This window comes from Trematomus bernacchii, unplaced genomic scaffold (genome assembly GCF_902827165.1).
Source record: "Trematomus bernacchii unplaced genomic scaffold, fTreBer1.1, whole genome shotgun sequence".
Taxonomy (NCBI): domain Eukaryota; kingdom Metazoa; phylum Chordata; class Actinopteri; order Perciformes; family Nototheniidae; genus Trematomus; species Trematomus bernacchii.
The window spans coordinates 2572091-2588570 of NW_022987966.1; the positions used below are offsets into that span (position 1 = coordinate 2572091).

Consider the following 16480-nt stretch of genomic DNA (forward strand, 5'->3'; position numbering starts at 1 on the left):
TGCCAACCAGAGATTAGCCAGTGACAGCTATGTCAAAGTAAAGGGTCAAACATGGGTAGAGTCTACATCTCATGCACATCTGCATTCTTTCATTTGTTGTGCTTGTCTTGTCTCATCTTTTCTTGTAATGACTTAAACAAGGACCATGCACATGTACAATAATATCAAAAATAGAAGACGTGATTAATGCCGGGAGGCGTGTGGTGCAGTGGGTTGTGCGTTGGTGTTCGGATCAGGGGGTCACAGGTTCAAACCCCACTGCAGTCAGCATGTCGTTGTGTCCCTGGGCAAGACACTTCACCCCAAATTGCCCCTGTGGGGATTGCCCACAGTATTGAGTATGTAAGTCGCTTTGGATAAAAGCGTCTAACAAGTGACATGTAATGTAATATAATGTAATGTAATGCCAGATTAGGCAATTAGATCATTTCCATCTGCAGTCCCTGGGCAGCAAGATGTATCAATCACACTAAGAATTATGAAACAGTTAAAAGCACTGATTAACATACAAATACCAACACATTTATCAATTTAACATTACATTATAATTCATTTTAAATGAAGACTCAAATCATGGTCTGGTTAATGGTGACAACTGACAAGACTGGTTGCCCCATATTGTTTTTTTACAAGGATGTGAAAAAAAGTTCAGCTGGAAAAAACAATTGTCCTTCTAATGTGTTTTTTCTTTGTTTTTCAATGACATACTGTAAATATAACACTTTCACTTCATTTGTTTTACTGAAGGCCTGTTTAATCTTCAATATATTTCTTCTTGGGGGCCTAAAGGTAGTCAAGATTAAGACTTGGGTCACTGCAGCTCTTACTAACAGGGCTGAAGCAAACCACAGAGAAACAAATACAAATATAACAGAAAGTGTATCAAATGTGACCTATTTTCGGTCAGCTCAACCTCATTATTTTCTCTTGCTTATTACTGTTTCTATACATTCCCCCCTTGCCCCCTCAGAATATCATGCCCATCTCAGCAGCCATGTTCCGCAGCGAGCGCAACAACCCGGTCCCGCAGTGCCCCCCCAGGCTGGACGTCCAGATGCTGACCCCGGTTATCTGGAGTCGTATGCCCAACCACTTCCTCAAACCGGTGGTGGGCAAAGTGAGCGAGAGGCTGGGCTGGAGCGTGGAGTGCACGGAACCTCTCATCATGATGGCTCTGCACATCCCAGAGGAGAACAGGTCAGAATCTGCAAGTCAGGAATCGATGAAAAAAAAAGCGTTAAAGGTTTTTCTAAGCAATTGTCAAAAGGCAGTATAAGGGAATCAAACCATCTTCATGTGGCAAAAGGCTTGTTAGCACAAATCTGTGTCTGAACAATACAGCATCAAAGTTTCTTATACACACACATCAAAGCAGGAGGGGTTGAGAATGAAGTCTAAGTGGCAGACACACTCTTCTCCCACTTAAACTTCTCATGGCATATCTTATCTAAAGGTCAAGTAGAAGTGCCTCACAGGCATAAATCAAAACTAAAGAGGTTACATTTTATTCATGGTAATTCATGCAAGGCCCCATGGTGAAAGTGCATTGTAGGGTCACATCTTGTATTCTGTTCTGCTCTATAGTATTCTGTTCTATTATTTTCTGTTCTATTTTATTATTTCCTGTTCTATTTTATTCTGTTCTATTCTAATCATTCTATTCTATAGTATTCTGTTGTATTCTAATCTAACCTGTTCTATTCTATTTTGTTCTGTTCTATTCTGTTCTTTTCCATTACATTATGTTCTATTCTATTACATTCTGTTCTACTCTATTCTATTCTATAGTATTCTGTTCTGTTCTATTCTATTCTATTTTATTGTATTCTGTTCTTTCCTATTCTATTCTATTCTGTTCCATTCCGTTCCATTCTGATCTATTCCCTTCCATTCTCCTCTCTGCATATTTATCTGATCAGTTTCCTGTCTTTGTCCCCCAGGTGTATCGACATCCTGGAGCTGTCGGAGCGTAAGGATCTGATGAAGTTCCACTACCACACCCTGATGCTGTACTGTGCCGTGTGTGCGCTCGGCAACAACCGTGTGGCTCACGCCCTCTGCAGCCACGTGGACGAATCACAGCTGTTCTACGCCACGGAGAACACCTACCTGCCCGGACCCCTCCGCAGCGGCTACTACGACCTGCTCATCAGCATCCACCTGGAGTCGGCCAAACGGGCCCGCCTGGGCACCAACCGGGAGTTCATCGTGCCCATGTCCCAGGAGACGCTCAGCATCCACCTGTACCCCGACGCCAAGAAGGCCCACTCCCTCCCCGGGGTGGGCCTCACCACCTGCCTACGGCCCAAGCTGCATTTCTCCTCCATCAACTTTGTCGGCACCGACCCCGACCTCTACACCCTCAGCCCCGTTTTCCCTCTCCAGGTACGAGACAGGACTCATCGGAACCTTTTTATTACGTTTAAATTGTCCCTTGCTTATTTATCATTTAACTATATTTGATTCAACTGTAAAATGACCTGCTGTCACTCAGGGGTTAGTGATTTTCTTTCAATCCGAGTTGTGGGGCAACTGTTACTAAATGCCATCAGATTTATTTTTTATCCTGGTAGCATTGTATTTTAATTAAATTTCCTTTCATTTTCCTTTAAAATGGAGCAACTGTTACGAAAAGCAACTGTTCCCCCCTCGTTAAACAAAGCATATTGATTCTGATCTGATTATCTTTCATCTCCCCCCTCAGGAGCTGAAGACCCGGGCCATCAGCATGCTGACGGAGGCCGTGCTGGATGGCAGCCAGGCCATGAGGGACCCCGTCGGAGGCAGCGTGGAGTTCCACTTCGTCCCCATCCTGAAGCTCATCAGCACTCTGCTCATCATGGGCATCTTCAACGACGAGGACACCAAGCACATCCTCAAGATGATCGACCCACACGTGTTCAGTGGGAAAGAGGAAGTGGAGGAGAAGGAGGGAGAGAGAGCTGAGGAGGGGGGAGCTGCTGAGGTCGAGGAAGAGAAGGATGAGGATGAGGATGCCGAAGACGAAGGGGTCGGAGACGAAGAGGAGGAGGAGCTGAAAGAGTTGGAAGAAGGAAAGCCGAAGGAGGAAGGAGCCGAGCCTAAGGAGGAAGGAGAAGAGGAGAAGGAGGCGGCGGAAGGAGAAAAGGTGGAGGTAGAGAAGGCGGAGGAGGAGGCAGTGGAGGCAGAAGCCAAAGAGGAAGAGGAGGGTCTGGAGGAGGGGTTATTGCAGATGAAGCTACCAGAGTCTGTCAAGCTGCAGGTCAATAGATTTTATTACCAAATCCTACATCCTTTAAATATCTGTAAAATGTGATCCCACTGAGCATTTGAAACTCTTCTTCCCCTCTCAGATGTGCACTCTCCTGCAGTACTTCTGCGACTGCGAGCTGCGCCACAGAGTGGAAGCCATCGTTGCATATTCAGATGAGTTCGTCAACGATATCCAAAAGAACCAACGCGTCCGCTACAACCTGCTGATGAGAGCCTTCACCATGTCGGCTGCTGAGACCGCCCGCAAGACCCGGGAGTTCCGCTCTCCGCCTCAGGACCAGGTACATTCATTTTGAAATGAAGAATAACCAAATATGTGCTTTAGGGGTTACAGAAAGATTGGATGTCTATAATTGACCTCCCACGAGTTAACACTTTGTGTAGAAAGCGCCACAGAACAACCACACTGTTTATTGGGAATGGGGGTTGAAATATGGACGAATAATGGACTGAGCCCAAAAGTATCATTCTGATGAACAATTCAAATCAAAGTTTAGGAATCATTTAGTAAAAGATTATACACATTTATTTTAATCACCAATTATAATATGGTCTTTCTTCAGTTCCCTTAACAAATCATATGTATTTAGACATACTACAATGTACAACTGCTAAATAAAAGCAAAATGATCAAATAAAACTAGAGCAAAAAGATGAAGTTAAATTCTTCGCATGAGACGTGACATTTTTTATTTTATACTGTACATTTGGAACTTCATTTGAATAATAATATAGTAAAAGAAAAAAGGAAATAACCTGTGCTCCATTGATATGGGAAAATGATTGGGGTTGGTTTGTAAAGATCTGATGAAAAGTGTTACATATATGTCGTGAAAAACACAAAAACAACAAGAAACCCCTGAAATGTAAAGGAATAAAAAGTCTCGTGCAAAGGAGAGAAAAAGCAAAGCAGACAAAATATGTTCTTTTATGTCTCCTCTCAAGGTTCTTTTGCTGACCAAGTTTAAGCACAGTCCAGAGGACGAGTTCAGCCCGGTGCCTGAGGAGACGCGGGACACTCTGGTGGAGTTCCACATCGACCTGCTGCTGCACTGCGGTGAGGCGCTCTTTAGAGATGCTGTGGGTTCTATTGGCTCCATTGTCTTTCCAATGCTGGTACATGTTGAGAGTTAGGGTTATTTTGATTCCATATCATGGCTTCTTTAAGACCAGTGCAAAGTAAACACATGCAATACACATTTAGGGGTTTATTTGAATAACTTTGTTCATTTGAGTCTTTTTCTAAATTCACCCAAAGGTAGCAAAAGTGAATGCCTCCTATGGATCTGTAATACAAATCAGAAACTAATGTGAATAATACTGTCTTATATCAATGTATCAGATGGAGTATGAATTATAATATTATTAGTTCAATATTCTATTCACCTTTAGCGTCTTGCAAACTAAATGAAGGTTAGAATATATACCTTTAAATGCCCTTTTCTCAAAATAACTTTTTATTATACAACATTGTAAAATGTCATTCATTTCTAAATATTTAAGGTTAATATAGCATTTCATTCCTTAAAGAAAAAAGCGATTTCATAAAGTGATTTGCATATTTATACTTCAAAATGTAAGTAAAAACGGAGTTATTAAGAATACACATGTCTAATAGAAAACAAATTGTCATTGTGTTTGTAATCGACTGAGGAAGTTGTTTGGCCCATGTTTCCCCCAATGATCTAGCGTCTCCTCTTAATGCTGAATTCCTATTTTAAACAGGTATTCATGTGGAGGAGGAGGCAGAGGAAAAGGAGGTGGACTCCTCACTGAGCGGCAGACTCATCAGTATGGTGGATATGATCAAGAGCCTGCGCAAGAAGGAGGAGCAGGAGGAGCCGGAGGTGGAGGAGGAGCAGAAGCCCAGTAAGAACCGGCCTGTTCCATAAGACTTGATTCAATGGCTGTGTAACCCATAACAACCTTTCCCTCTCTGTGTCCACCTCCCCTAAGACTCGCTCCAGGAGCTGATCTCCCACACCATGATCCACTGGGCCCAGGAGTCGTTCATCCAGAACCCAGAGCTGGTGCGCCTGATGTTCAGCCTGCTGCACCGGCAGTACGACGGCCTGGGGGAGCTGATCCGAGCGCTGCCCAAAGCCTACGCCATCAACGCCATCTCCGTGCAGGACACCATGGACCTTCTGGAGTGTCTGGGGCAGATCCGCTCGCTGCTCATCGTCCAGATGGGCCCCGAGGAGGAGCGCCTCATGATCCAGAGCATCGGGTCAGTGTGGGGGGGTTAGGGTTAGTCCCTTGAGTAATATGTAACAGAAAAAACACAATAAACAAGCAACATCAGCACAGTACAATACAAAAACAAGTTATTGCTTTTCTAACTGAGTAATATGTTTTTGTTAAATGCTTTCGGCTCACCCTGCCCTAATATCTCCATCTATTGTTTTGTCGTGTCATCCGAACTCAAGCAGTGGGTCTGACTGGTGTTTTGTTGTTGTATTCTTTCAGGAACATCATGAACAACAAGGTGTTCTACCAGCACCCCAACCTGATGCGAGCCCTGGGTATGCATGAGACTGTGATGGAGGTGATGGTTAATGTGCTGGGCGGAGGAGGAGACTCCAAGGTAATTGTAATGCTTTGTAAATGTAACATTTCAGACAAATAAAACAGTCTAGTAGTTCTTTTAGATTTTGATTCCCCGAAATAAAATGAGTGAATCAGCTTTTATTCTCTAGTCAGTCTACTCAGTCAACATTTTTAAACAACACCTGAAAAAATAACCTGTAAAACTAGCAACATCGCCCTTCTATTAGTCTTTTTGTTTTACTGTTTTATTAATTGTATTGTATTTAATGATTTTCTTGTATTTGTTAATTGTGTCTTTTTTTTTACTTTTGAGTGAATTATGTGTTGTTAAACAGCTTGTTTGTAACTTATTATGAATACATGTTCTCTTTGTCTCTCCAGGAGATCCGGTTCCCCCAGATGGTGACCAACTGCTGTCGTTTCCTGTGTTACTTCTGTCGTATCAGCCGACAGAACCAGCGCTCCATGTTTGACCACCTGAGCTACCTGCTGCAGAACAGCGGCATCGGCCTGGGTCAGTACCAGGCTCTCTGCTCTCATAGGGCATTGGATTCTAAACAGGTGTTCTTGTAAAGATTACATTCTTAACTTTCCCTATCATTGGAGGTTCTGTTTAAGGTGCTGTGAATTTCCTCTGAAAACAAACCAAATATTTGACCACAGGAAAAATCATCCACTTTTTTTGACAAATATTTACATTGCGTTCATCATTCTACCGTTGAGTAGCCGGGATAGCAAACAGGCATGTTTTTGCAGAGGAGAACAAAGGTCTCACTCGCAATGAGGGGGTAGCGAGCTGATTGGCCGTCGCAGAGGGAAGTGCACTTGCTGGAGTTTAGTGTTTAATAGAGAATACAGAATGACAAAGGCAAAGAACACACAGAGAAAGACTTACCTTATTTACCTCTGCAGGCATGCGAGGATCCACCCCTCTGGACGTGGCTGCAGCTTCCTGCATCGACAACAACGAGCTGGCGCTGGCTCTTCAAGAGCAGGACCTGGAAATGGTTTGAGAAAACACAAACATGACAAAAGAAAACAACACATTCAAGTGTCCAGTTCTCTCATACTCTCTCCTGGTGTCTCCTCCATGGTTCTGTAGGTGGTGTTATACCTGGCGGGCTGCGGTCTGCAGATGTGTCCCATGCTCCTCTCTAAGGGTTACCCTGACATCGGCTGGAACCCCTGTGGAGGGGGGAGATACCTGGACTTCCTGCGCTTCGCTGTCTTTGTGAACGGTCAGCACCCTCCGCTCTAATGATTACTTTTATGTTGTGGGTTAGGGTTACTTTCAGGTTCAAGCAGGACCCAAACACATACAAAAAGGGAAGCAGGTATGAGGGACTTGAGGAAGTGAGCTTTATTTAACAAAAGCTGATAAACACAAACAAACAGAGGGACAGGCAAGGCAAGGGAAAACAGCCAAATAAAACCCAATGCAGGAACACGAGGAATAACCCTGGTAAAGAAACAGGAAACATGGACAGCAGAACAACCAGGGAAACATTGATCGAATCATTGAGCATAAACCCACAGAGTAAAACTGGGAAATAGATCAACTGTTTACAGGTAAGAATAATCACATTGACAATACACAGCTGGAGAGGGCAGGCAAAACACAAGGGCAGGTCAGTACACACAGTTGGATAGAATCAGAGCAGGGCAGAGGCGGGGGGAAAAAGACAGGAAGTGTAGACAAAGAAAGTGATCTCACAAAATAAAGCAGGAAACACAAAAACCCAGATCCTAACAGCCACTAACGTTTGTTCCCCACAGGAGAGAGCGTGGAGGAGAACGCCAACGTGGTGGTGCGTCTGCTCATCCGTCGGCCCGAGTGCTTCGGCCCCGCCCTGAGAGGGGAGGGGGGGAACGGTCTGCTGGCTGCCATGGAGGAGGCCATCAAGATCTCAGAGGACCCGGCCAGGGACGGACCCACGGTGAAAAAGGACCGACGCTTCATGTGAGTGATGGCGGGATAGAGGGACTTTCACCTTTCAGTGTGTGATAACACAATACAAATAACCAGGGTTCCACAATTCATTAAAATGTGAGTGAAATTGCAATATGGACTAGTGCTGAATTGGAACTGCAGTAAGCAGAATATTCCCTAAAGGCTAAATAAGTGTTCAAATACCATTTTGAGAGAAGTATTGTGGAGCTGTAGTGAGATGCCGGCCTAAAAAGCAGAGTCTTGCAGACATGTCTTTAAAAATCACACCACATATTTTCAATGATAATGAGAATTATGATGCAAAAATGATAAATACCCCCAATATCGTGAATCATGACACAATTGCAATATCAGTCGAAATAATAGCAATAAGAAATGTTTTCTCAATCTTGCAGCCCTACATATAACAGTCTCAAAGAAAAAAAGGATCAGTGTGTAGTGCCTGTTTTCTTTTCAAGGATGGAGCTACGGTGGCTGACAGCTGCAAGTGAGCTGCGACGGTCAGACACACTTCCATTCGGAGAGAAAAATGAGCTGTGCTTCAGAAACGATGCAAATATCAAATCACAAATGTGCCAAAACAGAAAGAAACGTCTTCACCAACTTGACAACACATGCCCAGCGTTTATTCAAAGCGCTATAAAAACTAAACGCTGCAAGAAGCTCAAAAGTCACTGGAAACCAGGGGACACTAAAAAGTGACGCACGCAGCTGGGAACGGAGCGCTTGTTGCCGTTCGGGCATTATGAAGTTTTACTCATTGTGCCCAGAGCAAGAACAAAAGACATACCTGTAGAAGAAGATTTTGTTTTTTTGGAATAAACTTTCAAAACATCTGACGTTGGCCCCAACCTTACATTTTCTTTTGAATTGAGGCTAAAAACCTTGTTACAACTACTTTTCCAGAGGTTGTTCAACAACATTTTATTATTATACTTCTGTACCCCTTTCAGCATAAAATGATTTTTAACAACCTTCTATCTCTATTATGAATGATTTTGTTTTATGTTTTTTTTGTTTTGTATTTCTATTTAGAGCATTTGCCTTGTGTGTATGAATAAACTGACCTAAATGTAACGTTCAAGCGTTGCTGATCAAAATGATATGAAAACCTGTTTTTGTATTGGCAGGTTTGGTGGTGAGGAGCAGCAGGAGGAGAACCGCGTCCACCTGGGGAACGCCATCATGTCCTTCTACTCCGCCCTCATCGATCTGCTGGGTCGCTGCGCGCCTGAGATGCATGTTAGTTTAGCGGCTTTCAAATCATAAATGTCTCTGGGCACATTTGTTCTGTACAGTATGTGGTTGCTGCACTTTAGTCTCATACAGTGTGTGTGAAATCTCCTTTTCTACAGCTGATCCAAGCAGGAAAGGGTGAAGCTCTGAGGATCCGGGCCATCCTGAGGTCTCTGGTGCCCATAGAGGACCTGGTGGGGGTCATCAGCCTCTCTGTGCAGATCCCTGCCTACGGCAAAGGTGAGACACTCAAGTTGGAATTGTGGAGAACTATTTCTTGAATAGTATCAGCAATATATGAATGATTAGGTCAATTCATTGCTGAGAACTGTGTACTTCTGTAGTGTCCACATGGTGCCTTTTTCTGATCACCAACATCTGTTTTTAGTTGTTTCAAATGAATAGAATAAATCAATTATTTATATAAAATAAATAAAGATAAACAGGAGAAATACCAATATCACAATTATAATTATCGTATAAATACAATTCAATTATATATGATTGAAATATGTATTTCCATAGAGTATCTAGAGCAGGGGTCGGCAACCCCTGGCACTGCCACCATTGGCACGCGGCACCGTAACCAGTGGCACACTAGGAATTAGTGGAATAAGTGTGCAAAATATTTACATTTGATTTTTGGATCCTGAACGAGACCGCCGCCAGAGCGCATCTCCCCGTTACCTGCAGAAGGAAGCCATGCACGCAACGCAGCCCCGCTCTCTTTAAGTCCTGGCGACTTTCTGCCACTTTCCTCCGTGGTGCAGTGCTGATCGTTTCACCACAGAGGAAAGCACTTCACAAATTGCAGTACCCATAAGGAGCTGTACAAATGCTGCAGTTTTTGCGTGGCTGTGTCTTTAGTTGAAAGCCCAGTGGCGATCTGCTCATCGAAATAATATGCTACAAAGGGGCGGACTGGCCATCTGTGTGTTCTGGGGAATCACAGAACAGACGGTCGTCATTATTATTATGCCGTTTAAACCAATTATTTTAATGTGTTTAAACGGCATCATGTAAGTTGCGCTGACAGATGAAAGAGGTCCACACACTGCTTCCCCGCAGCGAGGCTCCCCCCCCGTTGACAATTCACGATCGTCAGCACACTGATCACAATTTTTATTTTTGATGGCACTTCATATCAAAAAGGTTGCCGACCCCTGATCTAGAGAATGCCCAATATGAAATATTTACAGAATAAGTTTGAATACGCTAACATTTAGAAAACAAAAATAATAAACATAGGCTACTATATATTTTATAAAATGTACAAAGTAGTTTTAATTTACAAACATTTACAATTTAAATGCAATGAGGTAGGATATTGCTCTTTTATTTTAGTATTCTAACTTATTATGTATATGTTTATATATTGTGCATTACTGTTGATTTATTTATTTCTATATTTTTTTATTTTGTTAATTTTGTTAATTTCCCAATTTGGGATCAATAAAGTATGTCTAATCTAGTATAACCAATATTTGTAATCTTCTAGACCAACAGTAAACCTTTTTCACGTCACATTTGGATGTTAAATCTGTTTCATATCTGTATATTGGACAGAATCTTGTAAGCGTATAATGTTTGAATATATGTTGGCCTTATATGATTGATTTGTTTCCAAACCTCAGATACTCAGATCCTTGAGCCGAAGATGTCAGCCAGCTTCGTCCCGGACCACAAAGCCTCCATGGTGCTGTTCCTGGACAGAGTGTACGGGATCGACAACCAGGACTTCCTGCTGCACGTGCTGGAGGTCGGCTTCCTGCCCGACATGAGGGCTGCAGCCTCTCTGGACACGGTGAGCAGACACACACACACCACGAGCTAAACAACAGGAGTCACTGCTTTCTCATCTGTGAGCTGAGAGGGAGAAAGTACTCACCTCCTACTCAAATCAAGTAGAAATACTCTGGTCTTTAAATACTCCATTACAAGTAAAAGTCCTGAATTCAGGTGAATGTACTGGGTATCAAAAAGTACTCAATATGCAGAACAGAATGTATTATCATATCATATTATCCTGTTTGTGTTACCAACACATACATATAATACATTTTGTATTGAAGTTTGTCAATGTGGAGCCAGTTTGATATACTTTAAAATACTGGGTCTATTAGTAGTGCAGCATTATATCATATATCATGGCTTTCTATTTGTAAAACGTGACTGAGTGGTAAATACATGTAGAGTTTAAAAAGTGAAAGAGGCCCTATTATGCTTTTTGTGGTGTTCCCTTTACTGTAGTGTGTTATATAGGTTTTTGTAATGATGTAAATGATAGGATGATGGGAGTTGGTCTCTCACACACACTCTCCTAAAGAGCATTACCTCTTAAAGGAAGTGGGGTAGAAGTATAAATTACTATTAAATGGAAATACTCAAGTAAAGTACAATTATCTCAACATTTTACTTAAGTATGGTACTTGAGTAATCAGTCTGAAGTAAAGTAGCAGCCCATAATAACAATATTAAAACGCAAAAAGAGTGTATATTCAGTACATGTACTTATTTACTCGCACCACTGTCTGTAAGTATTGCATTCATATAAATAAATGTCCTGTCTTCCTCTGTGACTATAGCTGGCCTTCAGCACCACTGAGATGGCCTTAGCCCTGAACCGCTACCTCTGCTCGGCTGTCCTGCCTCTGCTCACCAAGTGTGCCCCGCTGTATGCTGGGACGGACCACCGCGCCATCATGATCGACTCCATGCTGCACACCATCTACCGGCTGTCCCGCGGCCGAGCCCTCACCAAGGCTCAGAGGGACGTCATCGAGGAGTGCCTCGTGTCGCTCTGCAAGTCAGTGCCAGACCCAGGCTATCTGTGTAGAGAACATGCTTCTGCTAGTTAGACATCTGAAGGATTTTATTCACACAGTCTTTGACCCCAACCATGGCCAGGAGAGCAAATATGATTGTTACCATGAATCGACCATCATATTGTATCAAACGACCCCGAAAGGGAATAAAAGAATAACATCCCATGTGAAACATTGATAATAACATTCCTCATAAAGCATTTTTATGACATCACAGGTACCTCCGGCCCTCCATGCTGCAGCACCTGCTCAGACGGCTGGTGTTTGATGTTCCCATCCTCAACGAATACGCCAAGATGCCTCTTAAGGTCTGTCTGCTATTTCATTGTATTGAATGTATAACATTGCATCACAAGTTAAAATTGCAATCGAACAGTAAAATAAATAATGCAACATGGACAATCTAACCAACCTGTGTTTAAAGTGCAGAAGAAATGCATTACCGACACATGGACTATGTTACAGTGGTTATTGCAGTACAGTTGTTGTATACAGATATTACAAATAATTTGCTAAGTGTGCTCATTTGTGTTTCCATCTATGATTTCAGCTGTTGACCAATCACTACGAGCGCTGTTGGAGGTACTACTGCCTGCCTAACGGATGGGCTAACTTCGGGGTGACCTCAGAGGAGGAGCTGCATCTTACTCGTAAACTCTTCTGGGGAATCTTTGAGTCTTTGGCACACAAGGTGAGATGGACGCTCTGGTTGTCCACACATTTTGGCATGTTGATATTCTGTAATTGCACAGGTTTAAGCGTGTGTCATCATCAACGTGACTCCTCTGATGTCGTCCCGGCTCTAGAAATATGACGCAGAGCTCTTCAAGATCGCCATGCCGTGCCTCTGTGCCATAGCTGGAGCCATCCCTCCGGACTACGTGGACGCCACCTTCTCCTCCGCCACTGAGAAGAAGGCCTCTGTGGACGCTGAGGGAAACTTTGATCCAAAGCCAGTGGAGACCACCAAGTGAGCACAAAGACACAACATAAATATAACAATAGCAAAACATCAATTCGAACTTGTAACTAAAAATGATGTTGTTATGCCCTTTTTAGATTTTGATTTGATTTTTAGGAAATTATTTTGAGCTGTAAATGTAAGTTAGCAAAGCTTTAAATAACAAACACTAAACATATGAAGTAGTTAAGGAAAATAAAATGACAATGTCAAACACAACAAATGGAGAAACCACATGTTCCAAATGATAAAGAATTCAAACTAAGGAAATGTCTCCTACAATAATAAAAACATTTGAAATGTACAGTCAATTCATAACCTCACACTTAATATGAGCTCATTTCTTCACAGCACCATCATCCCCGAGAGGCTGGACGCCTTCATCAACAAGTACGCAGAGCACACTCATGACAGATGGGCCTTTGAAAAGGTCAGTTTGGGAAGATCATCAGATACAAATGAAGTTTGTTTTTTAATGGTTAGTAATCTGTAATAATTATCTCAATGGTTATATCGACTCTCAGATTCAGAACAACTGGACCTATGGAGAGGTGTTGGATGAGAATTCTAAGACCCACCCGATGCTCCGACCTTACAAAACGTTCTCTGAAAAGGTAACGTATCCTTCAATCTTAATCCTAATAATGTGCTGTGGCGTCAGCGGGCACGAGTTAATGACTGTTTAATAATCAGACCTGCTGATTGACCTAACTAGCTATTGAGTCGATACAAGTTTACAGCCAGGCTCAGATTCCTTCTGGATCGGCATATTACTCTACTAACTTAACTTCTGTTTAAGTATGTAATGAGGTCTGGCACTAGCTAAGTATATGTGGCAGTTTACCTTTAAGCAGGAGAGTACGGCACTGAGTTCTTTTCATTTCTACCTATCCAAATGAGTAGGATGGTTTCTTTTTGAGAAACGGCTCACAGATTCTACACGGTTTTATGCTTGTCCTGTTACAATGTGACAAGTATTTCTTCCAACCCGACTTCCAAGGGTTGTAGTTGGGTCATCTCCAGCAATTCCGTGACCGTGGAGAGCGGAGGTTCGTTTCTCATCTGCCACAAATGTTGACCTTTTTGACCTCTGAGATGACCTCTGTGTACTTACTTGTTGTTTGACTGTTTATAACTCAACTCAGCATGAGCATAGCTTTCATTAGAGCCCAATATGAAGGCTCTACGACAACGTTGAAAAATCAACATTTTGGAGCTGAAAAATCGGCGGCCATCTTGGATTTGAAAGTCAAAAATAGGTAAAATCATCGAAACAACATCAAATATGAATTCCTCGACTCAAAAAGTGCCAGAAACCATGTATTGAACAACATTGTAGGCCAAAACATTGAAAAGCTAATTTTCAACCTATGTTGATGGCAGCCATTTTGGATTTAGGGCTCTAAAAAATGTTGCCCGCATTTCTGTGAGGGGCACGGGGGCTACATTTTTTAAAAACCCTTCATAGATTACAAATCCACTGAGAAACGAACCTCCGCTCTCCACGGTCACGGAATTGCTGGAGATGACCCAACTATTGTCTCTAGAGTCATTGGCTTATTTATTCAGCTGTTACCTTTCAACTGCCTCTTCAGTTGTATTATATGTGTTTGAGAGTGAGCTTCCAGCTAATTTCCCCTTGGTAATCCTTTGTCTCAGGAGCATTTCCAAAAACCATGTCTATACAAAGAGAATTCTCAAAAAATGAGCCCTGAGCAGTATCGATGCTGAGTTGATATGTCTCAGGCAGAAGCAGATTCACACTCTGTTAAACCTGTACAAAGTGTATGTAGCCTTAATCTTCATGTTAGTTAAAGGTTTGGGGCTTTCAACATTATTTTGACAATTTCAGCACTGTACACTAGGGCTGTCCCGAATACCATTTTTCGGGCTCCGGATATTCGGTAGTATTAATCAGCAGCGAATATTCTGATATTCGGCCCGTTCGGGGGGGGGGCGTAGTAATCAGCAGCGAACCGCTTCAACACGTGTATTTCAGTTTATTCACGGCATTCATTTTGTTATTCTACAGTATTGTTGTCTTATAGTTATTTGTTAATGTATTGAACCCAATTGGTGTTCTTTGAAATTGAAAAGGATATTGCATTGTGTTTGTTACTTTCGTTGCAGTTGTATATGTCTTAGTGTAATTTGGCTTGGCTTCCTATTTTGTATGGACATGTTTTTATTTTGAAGGAGAGTTAGCGCTGTTGACAGGAAGTTGTTGTTGCTAAGGAACAACGTGACGGAGATTAACGGAGAAAAAGTCATATCTACATATAAAGACAGAGAAAGTAAACAATAACGTTTATGGTTAAGTGTTAGCACCCCCCGAAGAGGCACAAGCTCTTATGTTGATATTGGAGATTTCAATAAATTAAAAAAAAAAAAAAGAATATCCGAATAACGAAATTGAAAGCCGAATAGTATTCCAACGAACGAATATTCGGATATTCGGGTACAGCCCTACTGTACACAGGTACTAAACTTTAAATAAGTGAATACATACGTGTATCTATTAGCCTAAATGTGCTTTCTGATAGATGAAACCAGTGTTGCAGAACATTTCATCTCTAATTCTAATGTGTTTAGGATCTTCTGACAATAAAATATATTGTTTAAATGCTCCATTTTCAATTAAATCCTCTTTGCTTCTCAGGACAAGGAGATTTATCGTTGGCCCATCAAGGAATCCATGAAAGCCATGTTGGCCTGGGAGTGGACTCTAGATAAAGCCAGGGATGGGGAAGGGGAAGTGGAGAAGAAGGCCGTCACACGCAAGATCTCCCAAACTGCTCAGGTACAGGAGAGAGGGGGGAACAGATGGGTATTTGTGTTTGATGCTGTGTGGCCTTTTTGGCGTCTAGAAAAGGATGGTTATTACGAAAGAGAACAACAAAACAATGAGAGATCTATTACTGTCTTATTTCTTTAGAAGGATTCCCATTAGCACTAGCATTAGCACTGGCTATTCTTGGTGCGGTCAAACACACATTTATACGTCAAGGCACATTAACACAACAAACAAAACAACTGATCTTGACAAGATCAAGAATGGTAGTGAAACAAAAACAATCACCATAAATGACAATTCAAATAATTTCATACAAATTGATATCACACTTCTACTACAAATACAATAAGTAGTAATTCCTGACAAAAATACAAAATAACTTATCTGATGAGACCTTATATTTATTTATACTTTGTTTAGAGAAATGTATTTTAAAGATTCAAAGAAAATAAAGAATGAAAATAAATAATAATAGAAAAATTAAAGTGACTCAATATTTATTGTTTAAAGTTGTTTAAATCCAATGGAATCTAATATGATAATGTGACACTTAGTTTTCACTCCAGGGCTATAAAAAGTTCAAGGAAATGAATAATCATACCTACTTGTACTAATACATTTTGATATCTGTATTTCTTAAACATTGTATGTACTGAAATGGAAGAAGTTAAAGCTTTTTTGCGGGAACCCTCTGGTGTCCTCTTGTCAATAAACCTCCCATGGATAATAATCTGTCTGTATGGTGTGTTTTTTGTCTGCAGGCCACGTATGACCCCAGTCACGGCTACAACCCTCAGCCAATAGACATCGCAGGAATGGCTCTGTCCAGAGAGCTGCAGGTACGAATCTCTCTGTCACAGCACTGATGGATCTCATATGAAAGGAGCCTGACCATTTTCATTTGCTCCCTC

The 16480-nt window shown here is 41.9% G+C and overlaps 1 protein-coding gene across 4 annotated transcripts in view; it reads left to right on the plus strand.

The window, feature by feature from the left end:
• The window catches only part of ryr1b (ryanodine receptor 1b (skeletal)), a 114359-nt gene that overhangs the window by 52631 nt on the left and 45248 nt on the right, over positions 1 to 16480 (plus strand). For all 4 annotated transcript variants that reach the window (XM_034115847.1, XM_034115848.1, XM_034115849.1 and 1 more), the window contains 23 exons: positions 971 to 1197; positions 1941 to 2385; positions 2705 to 3241; positions 3333 to 3533; positions 4198 to 4309; positions 4978 to 5121; positions 5209 to 5482; positions 5722 to 5839; positions 6184 to 6316; positions 6715 to 6809; positions 6905 to 7040; positions 7579 to 7762; positions 8884 to 8995; positions 9109 to 9229; positions 10624 to 10793; positions 11575 to 11795; positions 12032 to 12122; positions 12365 to 12505; positions 12621 to 12784; positions 13127 to 13205; positions 13300 to 13389; positions 15435 to 15575; positions 16331 to 16408. In XM_034115847.1, the coding sequence (XP_033971738.1) occupies positions 971 to 1197; positions 1941 to 2385; positions 2705 to 3241; positions 3333 to 3533; positions 4198 to 4309; positions 4978 to 5121; positions 5209 to 5482; positions 5722 to 5839; positions 6184 to 6316; positions 6715 to 6809; positions 6905 to 7040; positions 7579 to 7762; positions 8884 to 8995; positions 9109 to 9229; positions 10624 to 10793; positions 11575 to 11795; positions 12032 to 12122; positions 12365 to 12505; positions 12621 to 12784; positions 13127 to 13205; positions 13300 to 13389; positions 15435 to 15575; positions 16331 to 16408 (4014 nt within the window). The remainder of the gene's footprint in view (positions 1 to 970; positions 1198 to 1940; positions 2386 to 2704; positions 3242 to 3332; positions 3534 to 4197; positions 4310 to 4977; positions 5122 to 5208; positions 5483 to 5721; positions 5840 to 6183; positions 6317 to 6714; positions 6810 to 6904; positions 7041 to 7578; positions 7763 to 8883; positions 8996 to 9108; positions 9230 to 10623; positions 10794 to 11574; positions 11796 to 12031; positions 12123 to 12364; positions 12506 to 12620; positions 12785 to 13126; positions 13206 to 13299; positions 13390 to 15434; positions 15576 to 16330; positions 16409 to 16480) is intronic.